General features: G+C 37.1%; 1 protein-coding gene across 2 annotated transcripts in view; it reads right to left on the bottom strand.

Annotated features, from left to right (window-relative positions):
• Window positions 1-2,375: 2,375 nt before the first annotated feature.
• LOC120530360 (lethal(3)malignant brain tumor-like protein 4) overlaps window positions 2,376-22,169 on the bottom strand; it is a 478,825-nt gene continuing 459,031 nt past the window's right edge. For both annotated transcript variants that reach the window (XM_039754804.1, XM_039754805.1), the window contains 2 exons: window positions 8,579-8,641; window positions 2,376-3,762 (listed from right to left, as the gene is read on the bottom strand). In XM_039754804.1, the coding sequence (XP_039610738.1) occupies window positions 3,592-3,762; window positions 8,579-8,641 (234 nt within the window). In that variant the 3' untranslated portion in view covers window positions 2,376-3,591. The remainder of the gene's footprint in view (window positions 3,763-8,578; window positions 8,642-22,169) is intronic.

Here is a 22,169-nt window from a genome sequence, read left to right as displayed (position 1 = left end):
AGTACAAATGCAAATCAGCAGAAAAACATGTTAAAATCAACTGAACTACTATAATGCAATGTATCAGTGACATTAAACAAATAAACACACTAAATTCAATAAAAGCTAATTTCATGTTTATCCAAAATTCCTATGTGATACAGTTAAACTGAAATTATAATTGCGGCCAGCTTTAAGCAGCCTGTAATAATCATAAAACATTTTTCATGAAGCAAAACTTTTGTTCTCCATTGTATTATTTTATACTTTCACAGATCACACACCACACGTGTTACTATTGCTGCACTCATTTTCATACCTATGCATGGTGCAAAAAAAACGAAAAAAAAAAAAATTATATGAATTTGATGATACACAAAAATGTTGGTGCTCCTTCCCTGTACTGCTTTTTCTCCACCACCTCCAATGAGTGGCTGCCATGCCACCTGCATGACAAAGTAGATGAGCTGTGATCAGTGGAGACAAGTCACGTTGGCCTCAGTCGGCCTCTACCATTAATGTTTTTAATCAGAACACTTGACTAAGCAGTCAGTTGCTGGAAGAGCAGGAAGAGTAACAACCTAGTGGCCACTCAAAAATCCAAATACCGAGGGCAAAGAAGATGATTGATTTTAAACAGCTCCAAAATAATCAATGTTCACATGCTCCATTACATCTGACTGTTTAGTCAGTAATCAATATTGTAACTAGAAATAATCTGCAGCAATTATAGTTAATGGATGGCTGTAAGAAGACTCCAATATTCTGCGGGCTATTAAGATGGGATCTACCCAAGCGTATTTTAATTTATTGTACTTTGCTCATTTTTATGGTTTCATTTTCATTATTTTATGGGCATATATACAACGTAACATTCTAAACTAGCTCAATCCAGTCCAGGGATATCCCAACAGCATCAGACACAATGTGAAAATCAACCTGAAAGAGGCAGCAGTCCATCACAGGGCTCACAGTCACGTTTAAATGGAGCCAATTTAGAATCCACTTTAATAAAAGGAAAAGTGTCCTTGTGTCTGTCCATTAGTATGACTCTTTCATTCCAAAAGATGGCACCATCACGAACATTTTAATAATAAAAGGTATTGCATTTGTTATTGCAGCAGGTGGCGCATCATAAACATTACCACTGCTTTTAAGAATCCCATACCAAACAGCATATAACAGAGACATGTGCATTACATGGTGCACTGCAAATGTTAACACAGAGGTCTGTGTTGCTTACTTAGATTTCAACCCATCTTATGTGGGTAGCACAGCTAGTTGCCACATTAGCTGGGCACACAAGTCTTTGGGTGTGGCAGGAAAACTGGAGTATCCAGAGAGAAACCCACCAAGGCAGAGCAAGGACAGCGAATGGGCACCGATTTGATTCAAGTCCACGATGTTGGAGTGCCTCGCTCTGAGTTGTCTTGCCATCACTGTGCATACAATTATACCCATGTACTGTATATTTTTCAAATTTTATGATGCAGACTAATATAACTATAGATTACACTACTGTAAATGGATGAGAGCAATTTTTAGTGGTGCTGTTCTGAAATATGAAACGGCCACTTATCCACCATCAGATGATACTTTTAACTACAGTATATGCTTCTGTGTTGACATATTGTTTGATTTGAGATAGTTTTCTCTATTATGTTGAACGCATTTTACTTGTATACTTGCATTTGTGATTATTGCTTTTGTCATATGTTTATAATGTTGTAAATACTTTTGTTACATTTCATTGACAAGACGTCTTCATATTCTTTGTAAGTGACTATAGACAACAACAACAACGGCAGTTATTAAATTGCATTTCTTTATTCTGCTAGAAAGTACAAAAATCATCATATAATACCTACAATAAAGTATAATTCTTCAAGATGTGTGAACAAATGAGAGAACCTACAACACTACAAAAATGCACTTTTTAATATCTGCCAGTGATAAATAAGCTTTTAATGGCTATTTAGCAGAAAATGCAATGACCTAATTGGAATAGCAGTGAAAAGAATTAAGCACATGGCCTCTGCTCCTGCACCTATGTGACTTACAAGTGATTCTCATCATACCACAGTCCACACAGAGTACGTCCCATGAAAATCCCACCACGTCTCCCTGTGACAAGCTTCATATGTTTAACAAGGCTGAGCTACGGTAAGTGTGGGCGTGAAAATAATAATAAAAAAAGCAAAAGAAACTCTTCATGCACACAGCTAAGAAAGTCACTCCTAATGACAAAAGGTTTTGTTTTATTTTTCCTACAAATTCAATAGTTGTAAACATAGTTGTATTGCAATTTTAACAAATATAGATTTTTAACATCTTATAAGAAATGTGTTGCATTGAAGTCTTTTTAAACTAAATATAATTTTTTTTTTTTTAAAAAGACACTGCTCAGAGAAATATAGTAGCCCTGTGCCAGGAATCTAATTTGTGAAACCATGAAGGGAAACGACCGTGATTTACAGCGGCATGGTTAAAGCTTTAGCCCCTCTATTTAAGTATTTCAAACAGAGGTACAGTACTCGGTAATCATCTGTAATGATAGCTGGCTTTAAAGTACAGGCTTTAGAAATTCAACCTTCTAAACTAATAATCAGTCGATATCAAAGTGCCAGTCAAGGAGTCTTATTAAATTGTAACAGCTAGCAGTGGAATAATTAAATTGTGGGAAGAAAACTGTCATTTTTCTTGAGGGGCAACAGCATTTTGGATTTCCTGTACTCTGTCAATGACAGCGTATTTAAGCCCAAGGCGTTGTGAGGATGTGTGTGTACACACACGTTTGTGAAATATCCAGCAATTGAGGTAACCTATGGACTCGCGTTTCTTAACTGTTCAGACTTTGTACACGAAAAGAACATAATGAGCCTCTCTCTGTTTATAATACACACATATACAGTACATACACACACACACATATATGGGTGTATGTACTATTTATATATGTAAATATACATATACGCACATAGTTAATTTAATAAAACTATTTTTTTAAAGTATATAACAAAAAATGTACTGATAATTTAATATAGATGTGGATATAATTAATATTACTCTGTTAATTTTACAAGACAAATAAAATACCTTTAATTTAAAATATTTTTTGTTAGATTAATTTCGCTGTTACTAAAATGTATTAACAATTTTCAAAATAAATAGCACTGGTTAATTACTTCCCTATTATTTATTTATTTTTTACAAACTCTGTATATTGGTTTGCAAGTGTGTGTGTTTATAAATAGCACCGAAAAGAATCAGATAATATGAAGAAAGCCAAGAACCTAAAAGGCCTTGCTGCTTAATGATTGTCAGTTGTCCACACTTCTGCTTATTTTGTATTAAAATTTTGTAATAAATAATGCACCAATGTACTTCCATATACCCTATGACTCTATGGGCACTGGAAGCACATAACAAATGGAAGTGGATTCCAAAAGTCTTACATTTTGTACAATTTACAAATATGTAAAAGCAAATATGTTGACATCTGAATGGGAATTACTTTCTTGTCACTTACTGTACCCGCAGTACCTTTCAACATTAAACCAAGTATGCGGGTGGATTTTTAACAGGCCTGGTTGGCAGGGAAGGAGAGCCCCGTCACATGCCAGGCTCTTCATTTCCTGGCTGTGCCTCTCTTTTTAAAACGTCTTCGGCATTTTTAAACATCAGGATGGAGTTATAGATCTTCAGAGCCGGACCCAGTTTGACACTCATGATTTTCACAATGTCCGCTTGAGTGAGCAGAAGGAATGCTTTCCCATCAATTTGCTGGAAAAACAATGTTCAGGTTGGTTAGAGATTTTAGGCACTTTCATATAACACAGATGACTTCAACTTGTTTTGAACACTGTCACCTTACATTAGAAAGAAGAACACCCTGCTGACAGAATATTCTATTCAGTACCAACCATTTCTTGGGAAAACAGTTTACAGTCATTTGATATTATGACATTGTATAGCAATTACAAGATATTACTACATCACGACAAATCATAGGTTCTCTCTTTGGCATATTAAATAAAAAAACTTATCTGAACCAAAATTAATGTACTTTCATGCTTTTCATAACCAGTTAAAATCAAATTAAAAATGTAATATGATTCTTGTATCCTCAGTCTCCCCAAGAAATGACCAATGTAAAATGAAAGAATAACAGGTTATTTTTTTATCATACATGTCTTCTTAAATGCAGAAATCTTACAAGCATGAAGTATATTTAAATTACGTTCTTATTACAAACTTCTATGGGGGTGAAGGAAAAACATATCACTGTACAGCTTTTAAAGAAACAGAAGTCTCTATACTATTACATTTTGTAAAGCTTTCAGAAATACGAGTCTAGCCTGCCAATATTTATTCACTTAATAATTTAAAATATTGTTGATTCAGATTCTTAAAGTTCCACTTTCAGCTACACTGCTTTATAACTCATTTTGTGTATTCTCCAAATGAAAAAATATTTCTTCACATTTGTATGAAATTTACATGTAGGCAGCTTCCATCTAGGCACTTGACACTCTTGATGAAGAACTGACTTTAAAGTAACAACTGACATCCACCAAACTAACTCCTTTCATACTTTTAAACACTTCCATTATGTCCCTCACAATATTGGTATACATAAGATGTAAAATTCTTTCTTTGGAGTTCATTCCCTGCAGCCTGAGAATCGGTGCTGTGGACTCTGCCTTAAAAGGTAGATTTCTTTTTATTTGAGGGCTGAGATTGTGTTATCCTTGCTAGATTGTTTAAAATTTCTTAACAGCTTGTGGGCCAAAAGAAACATGGGAGCACATTCATTTTTGTTGCAGCTTTTTGTGTGCAGAGTCTTCAGGCTGTAGATGTTCCACGTGGCTGCCAGACCTGGCTTTGACAGATTTTAGAGGCCTGGAGGCTAGCGCCATGTCAGCCAGGTTGGATTCGCGAGTAATTCATTTGATTTTGCATTTTCTCACTGAGGACATTATTGCAGCGAGCCCTTATTAGTACTTTGTAGTTTCTAACAACAGATACACAGTTCACGGTGATGGCAACACTTCGCATGCACCCTTGATGAGCTGTGTCTGAATGGTTACTGTTTTTCTGGTATGGTAAAATTTTCAAATATATCTTTAATTTTAGTTCTGCATTTTACTGACCATTTTTGCAATAGTGACACTTATATACATTACAAAATAACTTAAATCTTTTAATATTTATGGCCTTCAAAACTGGCAGGTGGCACCCAAAATACACATATTTTGTTTTTTCTGAAAAAAGACAAATCTTTATATTTTCTGTATCTTGTCATCCTAATTGGGGCTTGTGTGGTAGTTGTACACTCACACACTAAGAGATATTTTTTGCACTTTCCATGTTGGAGTATACTCATCATTAGCATGAAATATGTTGGTTTCTTATTTATAATATGATTTAACAATTGAACATTTATGAATACACATTTGTATTGAGTATTTAATGTTAAGATATTTTTAAATATTATCCTTAGGTGGTTGTCCTTAATGACAAAATAACATGTTGATTGATCTTCACTTCTTGCGATTTTTTTTCTCTGCCATTACTCAGCTGCCACTTCGTCATCACTGGTGCTGGTGGTATTGCGTAATACATTGTACAATGCAGTGCGTCTTCCTCACACAAGGTTTACTAGAGGCTATATCCTTCCCTTGCTGCCCTCCAAGGGTGCCGCTGCCACTCTGATCTTCCATGTGGCTCCAATGATCGTTTGTTCTGCCACATCCACTCCCTGCATGTCCAACTCACGTCACTCACTTAAGCTCAAAGGCAACACCATCTGCACTCATTTCCCCCAACTCTGTGAGCTAATCAAAGCCAGGACACATCCCAAGACTGGCCAGTGGCCACATACCCAGTTCAATAGATTTAAGGGGAGGAGTGGCTCTCGGAAATGCTTGTTTCACCATTACTCTTGCTCTCTTACACACACATACCTTCTGTACATGTACAGGATGGTGTCAGCCTTCCTGACAGTGTCTCTCTTCCAAGCTTATGTACCCTCCAGAATTTTCACATCAAACCACCAGTGATGTGTGCATAAACACACCCATATTGAGATCCCTTCTGACAAATATGGTCAAGAGGACTAAAGGAGTAAATCAGGGAAGAACAGCAAACCTATGACCAAGTGTTATGACAAAGGATCACCACCAATTGTACCAGTCAAATGGGTATGTATCAAGAGTAGGAGGAGTAGGAGAGACTTTAACAAGTGCCCCATTTTCCAGAATGAAGTAGAAACAAAAGATCCATTTTTAAAGATTGTGGTATGAGTGGCAGAGATAAACTAACTTGAGTTTTCAGGTAGAATGCTTAAAAGCATTCAGATATGTTAGCCAACTATGGCATTTTATCAGTAGCACCAGTTCAGAAATGATAGTAAGGCCAAGGAGAGATTCTTCATAATTTAAAATTAATAAATAGCAATTAAATTACATCACCAAAATTACAACAAAAAGTGTAAACCAGTAAGAAACTAAAATCTATAGCACATGGAAACACCTGCACCGGATATCCTCTCCAAGGAACACCATAATCTTATCAGAATGCTTTTGAATCAAACCATTGGATGTCACCTTATATGTTTTTCAGAATACTATACACCTTCTCTTTGTTTTGAAAGCTGTTACTATTAGAAAAAAATGAAGAAAGCTACCAAGTTTAACCAGATGCCTGTTTCTGCATTCCAGATGTTTCTTAATGGAACTTTTGAACCCCGTTTTTCCACTTCAAGGTTGCAGAGTTGTATAAGACAGGATGCCAGTCCATCAGTGTGCACTTAGAAGTGCACTGTCACTCACTCAAATTGAGGAGAATACAAATACTTCACACAGACAATTTCCAAGCCAAGAAGTAAATGTTGGTGTGTGGTGTTGTGAAGCAGCCACTGCAATGCCCCGATTACATTATGAATATGATAAATCTTTTTTCACTATTATCAGAAAATTAAGATGTGGATAACTGTTTTGGCTAGGCTGTTTGGTTCATGCCAAAAAAACTGACACATATCCAGAGAAGATGGGAAGACAAGGGAATCTGTCAAGCACTAATTCCCCAGTATCTGTTAGGCCATGCTCCACTCTCCCATTTTTCTTAAATGATATTAAATGCTTGAGCAATTTGGCCCATGACACATATGAAGCAGTTTCACTGTACTTTACTCTCAGCTCTAAAAATTAAACCTATAGTGTGTACGAGGCCTCTCACAATGACAAAGAGTTCAGCAATACCATGATCAACACATGCAAATATTAAAGTTTGATTTGAGATATGGATGCATCTGCACAAGCAATAACAGCCACGGCTAAAAAAGTAAGATTAAAAGTCAGAAAGGTAATGTTACACTTCACTCCCCCTCCACTGGAGATGGGATAAACACTTGATTTTTTCTTAGCAACTGCCAGCTCAGAATCCAAGACACACATCAGAATGGTCAGCAGAAATTAAGGAAACTCAACCACGCTCTAGATGTCCAACATGGCACCAAACAGACTACCTTCCTTCCCTAGTTAGCAACAAGTGAGCATATAAATAGCAGCTAGCGTTTGATCTTGAAGGTTGAACTGTACACAAATGGATGCTTCTCATATTACAGGAGATGTGCACAGCCAGGGGTAAAGTCACTAACAATTAAAGAAAATCTCTATCAGCAGTGTATTGAAGTTTTAAAGGTTTATTCCTTTGTCAAAATCAGGAAGCCAGAAATGCTCAGGGCAGTTAAAAGTTCAAAAGCCAAAATAAAGAACAGCTTCCAAAATCACATATAAAGCATTCAAAACTGGCATACTGGTGTAATGACTGGGACCTGGAGCACAAATCAGGCTTGACTTAAATAAGCTCACTGTTTGTTATGAGGTGACCTTTGATAATTTATTTTGTCAGGTAACCTAATTAGAAAGAGCATACTTGGTGTACAAGCAACTGCAATCAGCAGGACGGATAGTGAAAATCCCATCAGCCACTGTAAAGGTAATGAATGCTTGATTTTTTGCATTAGCTGAATTCATCTTTAGTTATAACATTAATAAACAGTCTGCAGAGGCAAATCCCGAAAAGAGTTGGCATCTTTGTACATTTACCATTTTTTCAAATGTGAACAAGTTTAAGTAGCCACTGCATGGGCTGGTCAACCATATAATATTTTTCTCAACACTTCTTGATATTGCTTATAAAGGCATAACATTTTTCATTATTTCTACAGCAATGGTTCTTTGATTAACCCATACTTTTCTGTCATTAAGGAAAAATTATTTTTAATTATGTTGGCAAAGTTACAAAACCTTAATTTGTTGGTAGGGGTTTATTATGTACAGTAACTTGGACCCATTCAAAGTAGCAGACTTGTTTTTCAAAACTGCATGATTTATTTGCACCTAATCTGTTTTCACTCCATAGCTCGCTCCCCAATGGTCCGATGTTTGACACTTACTAATGCCTGCTTCAGTTTGCACCAAAAGCTACGCTGCACCTGTTCCACTTAATTAACTGCACATTACAGAAAGAACTTGAAATCAATTTCATCTCCAGCTACACTTGGGAGTCTCCCTGCAATTTTAACTCAGCTTACCTCTTCTTTGAACAGCTTCGCTTGTTCTTCACAACCAGGGAGTGAGTGTACAAAGCTTGCCACCTAGATATAATAAGAGCATTTCATTATTATTTAAGTAAAAAGTAAAAGCAAAGCTACACATCTCACATTTTCTCTTAATTCAGATACACACTGCAGCCTTAATGGCACGTGGCATTCTTTATAAATTAGCTGTAGCTGCCTGAACCATTCTAGGACATAAATGATAAGTTATTTTCATCCCATAAAATGCATAGGAAGATTTTATCATGTAGGATTTGGACCATATAACACATGGCAACATATGTTGGCAAGTCAAGAAACAAAAGAAAGATCTGGATGGCTCTGCTTAAGTCTTTTGTTGTGGCATTAAAATTATTAAGATTTTTTCTTTGTTATTGCTGAGAGTGTTCAATCAATAATGTATAAGGTGACTGGGAACATTTGGGCAGAATACTGTGCGGCAGGAAGCACTTAAAAAGAAGCAAGAAATGGAAAGCAAAACATTTATAAGGGAACAAGGCATGTAAAGTTATAAACCTAGGCAATACAAGAAAACAGTGAATCAGGTCATGAAACCTACTGCAAACTGCAAAGAAACACATCTTCCCAGGATGCATATTAAGCATTCTTTAATCTAATCTCTTGAGCTTACTTCTGTCTCAACACTAATAATGACAATGTACACTTTGTAGGTATTATACTCTCAATGGAAAAAATGCAAGCCAAAAGGCACAATTTCACCAGAACCAGGTGATGATACCCAAAAATCCTTAGTTAAAAAACAGAGGACTTAAGCCAGAAGATTAAAGAACACCGAACAATAAATCCAAAAAGCTAACCAAAAATCAAATAAAAAAATTCAATGTTCTAACTCCCTAAACAGATTTGAATCACTAATTCCATTAAGTAGTTACTTATCTAAAACCTGAGATGCACAATGTCATTGAGATGCTGCTATTTAAAATGGCAGTGACTCAATGACAACATACATGACAACTTCCAGGAGCCACGTGGTAGCAATGGAGTGCTGTTGTCAAGAACAAAACAGGTGTGGTCCTTTAAAAATGGCGCTGTCCATACTTGATAACAACAAACAGTTTGGAAACTGGATAACATTCTAAAAACGAGAACAAAAATATATACAGTATATTGACATATTAATGTATTTAGTCATAATTAGCACCTTGTGTTCTTAAATTTTTAAGTATATATTATATTTTGCATATTGTATGTGTCACAAACACTTTAAATGTCCCCTGCCCCAAGAAAATGTAATCCAAGCAGCAGAGACTTGTACGACAAACTGAGGTGAAACTCACAGGAGGCAGAAGTTAAACGAATATATATTACCAACAAATAACGGAGAAAAACAAAACTCACATTTAAAAAGCAAAGTGCTGTTCAAAGTCTAAATATGGAATGCTTTTTTGCTTTGCTTCCAAATTGTGAGAGATTTCTTTTGCAGGGTCATTTCTTTATATACACAAAAAGTGGGTGCCAACTGAAAAGCAGCTCAAAATTAAATTGGCAACTGCCATGATGTTACAATTTGTGCAGCATTTAACACACCTGGTTTGCAACATGCAGCATTACAGCAAAAGAAATGGGGATGAGAAAACAAGAAAACAAAGAAAAATAGAAATACTGTAGTAAAAAAGAACACATATTCTCTCAAACCCTGACAGCATGATGTTTGTGTGTTCTGTGTTATTATTTTATGTTATTTTAACTGTAATACTTTTCTAAACGTGTGTTCCACTCTGTTAAAAATAAGAGTGTTTCATCAGAATTAACTGAATTTAACTTAACTGTTTTGCAGTGACCAAACAGCCTCTTTGTGGGCCCAAATAATTACACAATCATCTTATCCATTGTGACAGGTAGGGGGCGGTATCGCTCCCTTGAACCCCTGTCCACGACTCCAGACACCAGGTAAAAGTCCAATAGTTGACTTTATTCAAATGCCACAGTGCACAAAGCACCCTCTCCTCCACTATACTCATACAATAAACAATAATCACAATAATACAATAAATCAATCCTCCATTCCCAGACATGTTGCCACCCTTCCACCCAGCTCAGCTCCCCGTCTGGGAGCTCCCACAATCCTTTTATATTCCCTGACCCGGATGTGTTCCCAATCCTCAGTCCATGTGATCTTGTATCACTTCCGGGTCAGGTAAAAAGTCCTTTTCTTCACCCCGGAAGCACGTCATTCCCCATGCCCATGTGACTTGGATGTACTTCCGGGGCGTAGACTAAATAACCGTTGTTCCCCCCTGCAGTGTCTCCTAGTGTCTCCCAGCAGGGCTGTGTGTAAAAACTGCAATGTCCATGATGCCCTGCTGGTCTTCGGGGAACCTCCATACTGCAGGGAGGGCTCCACCTGGCGGCTTGGGGGTATTGAGGACACACATAGTTCGGGGTTGACACAATGTGTTCAGTGCTTTTATTAAAAACCAAACAAAAACAAACTGTTCAAAAGTACAGTGTAAGATCTTCGATAAGTAATCCATTAACTCCTTTATGGCAGATGTCGACTTTTGTCAAGGGGGTTTGAGGGTGGTAGTCAACTGTAAATGGTGACCAAACCCACCATTATGTTTAAGTTTGACTCTTTTTGCTAGAAGGAAAGTCAGCTTTGTTGGTTTAACCGAGAACCCCTGCACTCACGTGAGTAGTGAAGAGCAAATAACAACAAAAACGGTATCAACATCTGGCGAGAGGTCAAAGCAAATGCACAAAGCAAAATACTCAGTGGATGGCATTTTATATATTACCACTGAATTGGACTCTGACTTGCCAGACTCCGATTTTGATGCTAATAATCAAAAACGAATGTGAAGTACTAGCATCAGCTGATTGGTCCCCAGCTGATCGTGGTGAGGAACAGTTTTGGGTAGCTGAAGCGCCTATGACATTTGCCTGGGTGTACTGCCACTTACAATGACAAGAGGTACAAACCAGATAGTGTTGCACTGCAACTGCGGCTGTCACAGCCGCCACACAAAGACAGCCTGGTAGCCAGCCTACTGTGCATTTGCCAGTTGTCGTGTCACCTGTGAGCAGCTAGAGCCACTACAAACTGGTAGCCACAGCATGCAGCAACAGATGTTTTATGTTGATTTATGTGTAAAACAATTGCTTTGTGTGATTTTCAAAAAATTGTGTTTTTTGGAAAAAAAATTCAACCCTCAAAGAGTTCAATAAATAATCCACTAAAAATTAGGTTAAAATCCCAGACAGATTTCTTCTACTAAAATAACTCAAGCCCCAATACCTCTTTCTACAATCTGGCATCTCCTCAACTTATCCCATCAGGACCCTGCAGCAAGAGGAGATGCCTGCTAACAGGTGCAGTCAACCACTAAATCCTGAGTTCAGGGTCCTACTGCCAGTCTGTGGGCATCTGCAGTGCTCCCCGCCAAACCCCACATACATCTCTCTCAGCCAGTCTGTCAGCATCAGGAGGGAGACACTGCACAAAATTGTTCAAAGGAGCTCCCCTTCTCCAGGTCCCACGCTTGAGTGCAGGCCTGCCGCTTGCTTCCTTAGGTTCATACAACCACCTGCTTCCAACTCTTTGTGACACAGGTTTCTCACCATCTTACCTCTTTCTCCTTCCTTAACCTGGTTTCCCTCATGCTCTTTCTTTGATATGATCCTTTTTGATTTCCTATCAGCTGTACAAGTTTAGGTGTTGTCCTTCACCTACTCCAAGGTGTGAATAAGGCACCTGACTGACCCACTCGCATTCGCACGTGATTAGCTAAGCATCCCAATCAATTGCGGAATGGCACACCTGCAGCTATTTGGAGCCTGCACGCTCTGGCACTCGATTATTTAAAAATTGTGCTTTGTCATACACCTTTTATCCCATATTTTGCCATAGTAAAATAGTCTCAGAGTTGTAACATGTTGTATTTCTATAAATGACAATGCTTATTTAAACTCTATTTGCTGCTCTTATGTCATATAATGATGCAGTAGTTAAAATGACAGAAAGATATAGTAGCAGACAGAGGCACTTCTCAAATATGTGGAGCCCAGTAGCTACTGTGGTCTATGTGTATGTGTCTGTCTGTCAGTCTCCACTGTCACAGTGCTCTTTACAATGTGCAAATTAATTTATAAGCTTCAGTTACCTTGAGCTGCTGGGCTCCTGAATGGATAACAGCAAATATAGCTTGTTATATTCTTTCAGCATGAAGTCTTTTGCTCAGTATCTTTTACTCTCTCCCTGGCACCTCAGCAGCAGTGTAAATTGCACAGACTAGAGGAATTGTGGGCGAGTTTTTTAGGAAGGAGCACTGTAGGTGTAGCCTTTGCAGTTTAGAATTTTGCTGCTATTCACTACACACTTTTTTGTTGTTGATATGCATTCTCATTTGAGAATCAAGTCTTGCCCTGCGAGACTAAATTCCATCCTATCAAGTACAATACAAAATAAAGAATGACAGATTGATTATAATTAATGGAATATAAAGGTGAAGGAATATACTTCCACCAATTACTGAGCCTGTATAATCCATTGTAAGGTCATGGCTGCAGCAGCCAATCCCAGCAGTATGGAGCACCATGCAGTAACCCATTACAGAGCACACGGAAACCCAGAATCCCACTCATTCACATAGAGCCAATTTAGAGTCTCCAGTTAAGCTAACCTCCATGTCTCTAGGAATATGGCAATAAGATTTAAGTATCCAGAGAAAACCCCATGCATGCATTTGTGGTTATAATATACTTAATCTATAATGAACATGCCCATACTGGGATTCAATTCCAGGATTCTAGAGCAAACAAGCAGTAGTGCTAAGAATACAGTAAATATACCTAACAAAAAATGATATGCAACATCTTCTAATATGGTTAGGATAAAATTATAAGCTATGCTGGGTCCAGGAATTCTGTGATACAGAAATTCAAAGTTATACGCATGGACATCACTTCTGCTGCCAATGCTGAGAATTTAATGACTGCACCACAGCTGGATACTTAGAAAAATCTTCATGCAAGCAGACAAAAACGTAAAATAAAACAGCAGTCACTTGATGACTGCCTCACTATGTAAGCAACTGTCAGGAAGGAAGGAGTGTTGTATTGCAGCCTGAAAAAGTGAAGTGATCTTCAGTCAGATGTTTGGTGGAAGGAAACCATTTGTGATGTCTATTAAAATTCTGTTTACTATGTCTAAATATTCATGAGAAATGAGTCACACATGTATGTTATGCATGCATGCACATGCACACACACACACACACACACACACACGCACACACACACACAAGCTTGGTAGTTGATAAACTCGAAGCTCACTACAAAATGTTGAGTATAATAAATTTGGGATATTTTTCTGCTAGGGAGACTGCTGTCAGGATTAAAGATTCAGATAGTTTCAGATCTAGGTTTACACTCCAATATAGGACACTGTAAAATTTGCAGAGACCAAATACCTTTTGTTGCTCAAGAAAATAAACAGACAAAAATAAATCTGCTTATGGTAGTCAAAAAATACAATGGATACTTTTGGCCAATAACCATTACATTACCTACATACATTTTATTAACACTTTACTTGAAGGATATAAATTTAGCAATATTAAACAGGGGAAACATCTGAAAAGTTACCCTAGGTAAATACATGCAGAAGACACAATTTAAAAACCCATGCTACATGAATGATGCCATTATTACTAATACAGATGCAGTGTCCACTTTATACCTGCTTGTTAATGAAATAGTAGAGGCACAGCATGCCCCCCTCTACGGATGTGATAGCATACATCAGTTGGCCTCTGCAAGCATCAATTTATCCAGTCCTTGACACATCTCTTGGCCAGGTGGGGATGTAGTATTTACCAATGATTCAGCTCTTCAGCATGGCTCATTCCCCATTTCAATCCTAGCCATATTTGTCCTTTCATCTCAGCCACCTGTATTCCCCAAGTTGAGTTCCTGGAAGAGGCTCATACTTCCTAATTTTGAAGTCACAGATACAGATTCAAAGCAGCAGTTACAACCAGATCCATGCAGAACCTTCAACCCTCCTACCACGAACTGCACATCCCAGAGCAGCACTTAACAAAAACTCTCAATTGAACTGATCTAGTAAGGTGCCCGAGAACCAAATGGCGTATCCGGCATTTCTTTAAACACCATTATGATTAAAATCAAAGTATGGCTCAAACATATTCAATAGGCAGTTTCACAAAAGATCAAGCCATATGCTATTACTCTCCTTTTGTATGTTGTTATAGGTCTACTCTTTTGGTTTGAATATTTTTTGGATCATTTGAACTTCCTTCGGATCTTGCTTTGTTTTTCACCATTCTATTGTACTTTAAAAACAGCAGAAAATGGAACAAAAGAAAACAAAAGGCAATATTGACCAGCACATGCGGTGTATGTTTCAAAAATATAAAGGGGAAAGTAATTTGCCTTTATATAACATTGTTTGCCATCATATAGCATTAGTCACTTTTGGCTTCTATTATAACCCCATTTCCAAAAAAGTTGGGATGCTGTGAAAAATGTAAATAAAAACAGAATGCAATGATTTGCAAATGTCATAAACCTATATTTTATTCACAACAGAACATAGAAAACTTATCCAATGTTGAAAGTAAGACATTTTACTATTTCATGAAAAATATTAGCTGATTTTGAATTTGATGGCAGCAACACATCTCAAAAAATAGATGGGGACAACAAAAGGCTGGAAAAGTAAGTGGTACAAAAATGAAACAGCTGAAGAAACATTTTGCAACTAATTTGGTTAACTTGCAACAGGCCAGTAAAATGACTGGGTATAAAAAGAGCATCTTAGAGAGGTATAGAGTCTCTACAGATTTAAAGGTGAGCAAAGGTTCACCAATCTCCAAAAACCTGCATCTACAAATTGTAGAACAATTTCAGAATAATGTTCACCAAAGTAAAATTGTGAAAACTTTGAATATTTATTCATCTACAATACATAAATATCATTAAAAGATTCAGAGAATCTGGAGAAATCTCTGTGAGCAAGGGATAAGGCCGAAAGTCAATACTAGGTGCCTGTGATCTTTGGGCCCTCAGGCAACACTGAATTAAAAACAGACATGATTCTGTCATAATTCTGTCACTGCATGAGCTCAGGAACACTTCCAGAAATTATCATCTGTGAACACAGTTTGTCATGCTATCCACACATGCAGGTTAAAACTCTATCATGCAAAGAAGAAGCCATTTGTGAAAATGATCCAGAAACCCTGCTGTCTTCACTGGACAAAATGGAAAACTGTTCTGTGGTCAGATGAATATAAATTTTAAATTCTTTTTGGAAAACATAGATGCTGCACCCTCCAGACTAAAGAGAGGGACCATCCAGCTTGTTATCAATGATCAGTTCAAAAGCCTGCATCTCTGAAGGTAAGGGTGCACATTAGTGACGATGGAATTGCCATACTGCACACCTGGAAAGGCACCAGTGCTGAGAGGTATATACAAGTTTTAGAGCAAAGTATGGTCCCATCTAGATGAAGTCTTTTTCAGGGAAGGCCTTGCATATTTCAGAAAGACCTAAATTGCTAGATTGCATACTGCATCTGTACCAATAGCATGGCTATTGCATGGCATTTCGCATCATGAAATGAAAAATATGACACAGACGACCCAGGACTGTTGAGCAGATAGAATCCTAAATCAGACAAGAATGGGACAACATTCCTCTCCCAAAAGTCCAACATCTGGTCTTCTCAGTTCTCAGACGTTTACAGACTGTTGTTAAAAGAAGAGGGGGATCCTACACAGTGGTAAACACTGTGGCACTGTTCCAACTTTTTTGAGACATGCTACTGCCATCACATTCAAAATGACCTTATTCTTTTCTTAAAGTGGTATGTTTTTTCCACTTTCAACATTTGATATGTTTTCTGTGTTCTATTGTGAATAAAATATGGGTTTATGAGATTTGCAAATCATTGCATTCTGTTTTTATTTACATTTTACACAGTGTCCTAACTTTTTTGGAATGGGGGATGTATATAGTAATAAAAAATTAGAATAAAATGAGATGTAAAAAATTACATTGTGATAAAAAATGAGATTAATTATTTCTTTTATTCCATCACTATAAACTACACGAGTAAGCACATATAACAAATCATTTTGGGTGCATTTTAATTGCTAATCACTAGGGACACTACTAGATACATTTAGAACCATTTATATTAGCGGAATCCCACATGTTACTGGAGGGTAGTATGGATGCCATTATATGTGGGTTCCGTACTTCTCTATCTGTGGTGGCCAGGTCCCCTGTACAACACCTGGGACACTGGAAGCCATTTCCTGAGTAGTATGGAAGTAGTTGTTGGCTATGACTTAAAAGCTTCTTCCAGCCATAGGAATGTCAAGTTTAGAGTTGGGAGGTGAGTGTTTGGCAAGGGCTTTAGAGGTCTGATAAAGAGTTTAGGGTGAGGAGATGTTTTAGATAACTTAAGCAGAATAAGATAGTAGTTTTAAAATATGTGTGGGAGGGCAAATGGATCAGGCTACCCACATAACTCGGGTCATTGATATGGATAGTCAGGTGCTGTGGACAGTAAGTGTTTTGTTATTTTCCATATTGTTATCTCTTATATATACTTCTCTTCTGGTTTGTCCTGCTTCCACTTCAAAACTGGTCCCGCCCACACGCAGCCAACACGGCATTTCTCGATTCCTATTCGTCATCTTCCACAGATAACTCAACATCCTGGCCACGGACCATACTGTTTTAAAATACACGGGCAAATTTATCACCAAATCTCTCCACTATACGCTAACACTTCTACCTCTCCAGGATATGGACAGTTGTATGTTTTTGACACAGCGGAAGCTATTGAAGTACGCTTACAAAATAAAGCAAACTCTGCATGCAGAGAAAATGGACTTCTCCAGCTAGATTCCATGTTCAGAACCATCAACCCCTTCGCTAAATCATACAAACACATGCATGAAATCGCTCAGTCCAATCCAATAGCATCTGTACAAATGGTTTTCAAGGAAAACCCTGAGCAGGATTTACAATGATACAATGCCCCGACATGTCACACCTATGTTGCAGCAATTTTTGTCGGAGAAGATGCCGAACTCCCTACCGAAAGGGACATTTGCATCTATCCCAGAGGCAACTCCTGTAAACAGATTTCCACACTCAATATGAATTGCGATCCTATGGTTAACCCACTTTTATTCCCTTACGGAGACATAGGCTGACACAAAGATTTACATGCTCCCGATAAAAGAACCACCAACCAAATCAGGCTTACTCAATGCCAATTTTACCCGTACAGATTATCAACAAGGAATACATTTAGGATTTTGCACTCCAGCGGCAAACTATTCCAACAGTACGTTGTAGATGCGTATGTTAAAACAGAGGGCGCGCGTCTCAATTATCTCAGATTACATCAATAAGATCTGCGCGTGGAACAATACAAAGGACTATCAGACGCACTGCAAGCAAAGGCTGAAAATAACGTATGTGTAGGCAAAATGATCATATTACCGTCCACATTTCCAGGAAATACGAGACACATGCAACAAAACTATTGTTGTACGTGGTTTTTTCTACGATTAAATCTTTCGACTCATTATCTGTTGTCTCCAGCAAACCACTTATTCATAAGTGTGTCTTTCAAGAAGTATTTCTTTCTTCTTGATTTCTGAATTCCTTTCTCACCGTTTTCCGTTCCTATTCTTACACCGCCGTATGCTACGGTCGGCGTCGGCTAGTATTTTATATTCTTTTTGTTCTGTTCTCCTTTTTTTTTTTAAGCATGGTTGTTTCATACCTGTGACCTCTTTAATACTGATTTGGGTTTAGGAGTCAGCTCAAAAGTACTCACTACAGTCCAAAGTATATAGCGCTATCTATAGGTTCCCTTTCATGTCATTTAAAAGTCAAGATTACAAATCATGCCTATTTCAAAAGCCTGTGACAGCAATGTGACTTCATTGTCTACGTGACCATCATCATCAAGTGCTTCCGTGAGAACCCTAAATCCAAAGAGGACTGTTTCATTTATGTTAGGTAGAATGCCCAGAGGGGACTGGGCGGTCTCATGGTCTGGAATCCCTACAGATTTTATTTTTTCTCCAGCCGTCTGGAGTTTTTTTGTTTTTCCTGTCCCCCCTGGCCATTGAACCTTACTCTTATTCGATGTTACTTAATGTTGATTTATTTTGTTTTCTTATTGTGTCTTTTATTTTTCTATTCTTTATTATGTAAAGCACTTTGAGCTACTGTTTGTATGAAAATGTGCTGTATAAATAAATGTTTGTTGTTGTTGTTATTGTACATATAACAGTTTCAGAAGGGTATTACAGCTTTTGTCGGTGTACAAATCAAAACAAAAACATGAATATCACTAAAATTAATTTGTTTAAATACATGGAACAATACACAGTTTTAGGAAATATGATGAAATTCTCAACCTTTAATGTCCTAGTCTAAATAGTTGTGATGTGTACATTTTCAGCTCTACAAGCAAGAACATTGCTAGGCCTCCTACTTTAGAGCTCAATGTCTGTCAACTTTTTGTTTAAACAAGAAACTTTGTCTCTGACTGGAACAGTACAAATAATCTGAATATCAATTAAATTTCATCAAAAACTATTGTAATATCAACTTTGCTTGATAATGACAATAATAAAAACCTTACATTTTCTAGCATAAAAATTACTAAAGTTATAAATATACAGAATGAAACACTGAAATTCTGAGTGTGTCTTTAGATTACCTGGTTATATATAAAATAAGATTTCGGTCTAAATGTGATGTTGTATTGGTAAATTAAATTGTGCATTAAATAATCATGGAATACTTCTCATAAGAAAAAAACACTTATATTAACCCAAGCAAATTTAGTGGTTGCAGAAATATTTAGTATTTAGTTAAACATAAAGGTAGGTTTCTTATTTTAGGATTATAAACAAAGAGAAAAGCTATTTCAGCAATTGTGAGTTTAATGATGATAAATTGAGTCTATTATGAGAGTTAATAAGGACAGTCCTAAGGCTTTTGAAAAATGTCAATTAAGGTAATGAATTACTTTAACTTCTCCAATTTCATTATTTTCAATGATTAATTGATGGCTAAAAACAAACACAATGCTGACTACACAATATTCATCCTTCACAAGCAATTATTTTTCCATACAGCGTAAGTGTCCAGACTCTGCAGAGTATGCACATTCGCCTTCTGTCTATGTGAGTTTTTCTCTTGATTCTTGCTAGGTCAAGTGAACACACTGACTTGACTGTGTATGAAGGAGTGTGTGCATGTGTTAAGACCATTTTAGGGGAAGACATTTGTTCATGTATTAGACAATTTATGATTTACAGTCTTTTTACTTTGGTGTTTGTAGTGACATCAGGTGGGATTACACAATTTAGACGAATAAACTCACTAGCCCATGAACCTAAAGTAGATTAAATGGCTTTCATGGTGGATAGACGGACGGATGTATCGATCAACAATTAATTTACAGTAGCCAATGAACCATGATAAGGTTGTTTTTGGCTATTGGGTGTATTGGTATTTTCTTTCTTTTGATGGGAAAAGGTGAAACTCCAACAACAGTACTTGATTCCTATCAGGGAAGAGTCACAAAGGAAGAGAAGGACAGTGTCTTAGTAGCCTAAAATAATCATATATACTGTATGACAGAGGCTGTGGTGAAAGGGAATGGATAAAAAATAATGAAAGGGCGACACTCCAAGAATTGAAAGTGGAGGATGGTGTGGCATGGCATGGTATTACTTGACATGGGTCACAAATATTTACAATTTGAGGCAATTGATGTGGTTAGAAGGTATTGGGAATGCACCAGTTTGGTTGGCCTTGCTCATATTAATTTTTACATGTATTACTTTATGCACCAGTCACCAATAATTACCATCAATTTACTATCAATCAGAATTTCCATAACTTGCTCAAGGTATGGAACCAGTGTAAGAAATACTTTAAGGTAGAGGCACTGTTCCCCACAGTTTCTTTACAAGATAAATTGATATTTTGGTGCTATTTAATACAGCATTTAATTATGAAAGTCATTAAGTATCCTGACCTTCTGTGATTTATAATGACAATATCACATAAAAGTCTGCACTGCTAGATGATATTAGACAAGGCTGGGAAAAGGACCTCTCTATTAATATCTTGGGCAAGGAGAGGAACTCAATTATTCATAATATACATTTTTCACCAATATATGACAAATATGCTGTAATTCATATTAAATTTGTACACTTTACAGCTATATTGTGCACTGCACCATAACTGTAAATGGTGGCATGTAGCCTGACCTTGGTAGGACCATTTTATGGGAAGATATTTGTTTATCTATCGGATACTGTTATTGTATTTTTATAGTAGCATTAATGGTGACATCCAATGGGATTCCACTGTTTGGCCAATAAACTCCCGGTGGTTTCTTAAACTGCACTATTACTGTGCCAGCTAATATTGCTTAACTGAGAGAATCACAATATGGGCATATCCAGTGTTAAATTACATGAACCTTGAAAAAAATCAAATTTTCTTTGCATCAAACAGCACATAATTTGACAAGACAGGTTTCTGATTAATTTCTTGTCTTTTTTAACTAATGTGGAGAACTATAATACCGTGGATTTTTTGTTATCAAATAGCTCTCTGTATTCAGTAATGCTGAGGCTTCAAGTTTTGATTGTGATCCATGTATCTTTGATATGTTGTGTTGATTATATTTATGATTGGGCTGTAGTTTTCACATAGCAGCATATGTTTGTTTTGTTATAACAATAAATAAAGTATGAAATAAAAAAAAAAAATGAAACACAAAATAAACGTTTAGAATATGTACATTCATTCATTGTCATTGCTATCTAATAGAGGATGTTGGTGCATATGTACCTTGTCATGCACATGTACTTGGGGTTTAGTAGAGGTAAGTAATACCACCCTTGACCGAGAGGAGGCACTGTTGCCCAACTGTCCTTTTTCTTCCACCTGCAGTTAATGAGTGGAACCCCAGCAACTGACCCTACCTGCAGAACCTGGTGAAGGCCCACCCCTTCTGGTCCAAGCCAGACAAAAAGAGGCGTGTCTGGAGAGCTACGTCTTTCTCTGGACCCAGACTTCAAAGTGAAAGGAACCTATGAGCTGCCTGAAGCCTGTTGTCTAAATTCAAAAGTATTATGAAGCTGGATTGGACACATTTTTGTTTGCTGTGTTTGAATCCCAAATTTTTGTTTGATTTCATTAAATGAGGTTGCTCGACTGGCTTCCCAATATTTACTGTGGGTTCCACAGCTCTTCCTGGCTGTGACAACATGAAACCAGAGAATCAGTGGGGTATGACACCTGATGGCACAAAGTGAGAAAAATACTTTAGGTTTGCTACAGTGCATTTTAACAACAAACGCTTTAATGTAGCACATTATGCCACTTTAATATGAAAGAATTAAGAGCTGAAAATACAAATTAAAATGTTCTTTGCTACTTTTACCAGTTTCGTTTAACACACACAAAATTTGTTTTTTAAAAAGATAGATGGCCAATCAGACTGTAAATGTTCCTCTG

Source organism: Polypterus senegalus, chromosome 5 (genome assembly GCF_016835505.1).
Source record: "Polypterus senegalus isolate Bchr_013 chromosome 5, ASM1683550v1, whole genome shotgun sequence".
Classification (NCBI taxonomy): Eukaryota; Metazoa; Chordata; class Cladistia; order Polypteriformes; family Polypteridae; genus Polypterus; species Polypterus senegalus.
The sequence above is the reverse complement of the archived record's forward strand: the minus strand, read 5'-3'. Positions and strand labels throughout refer to the sequence as shown.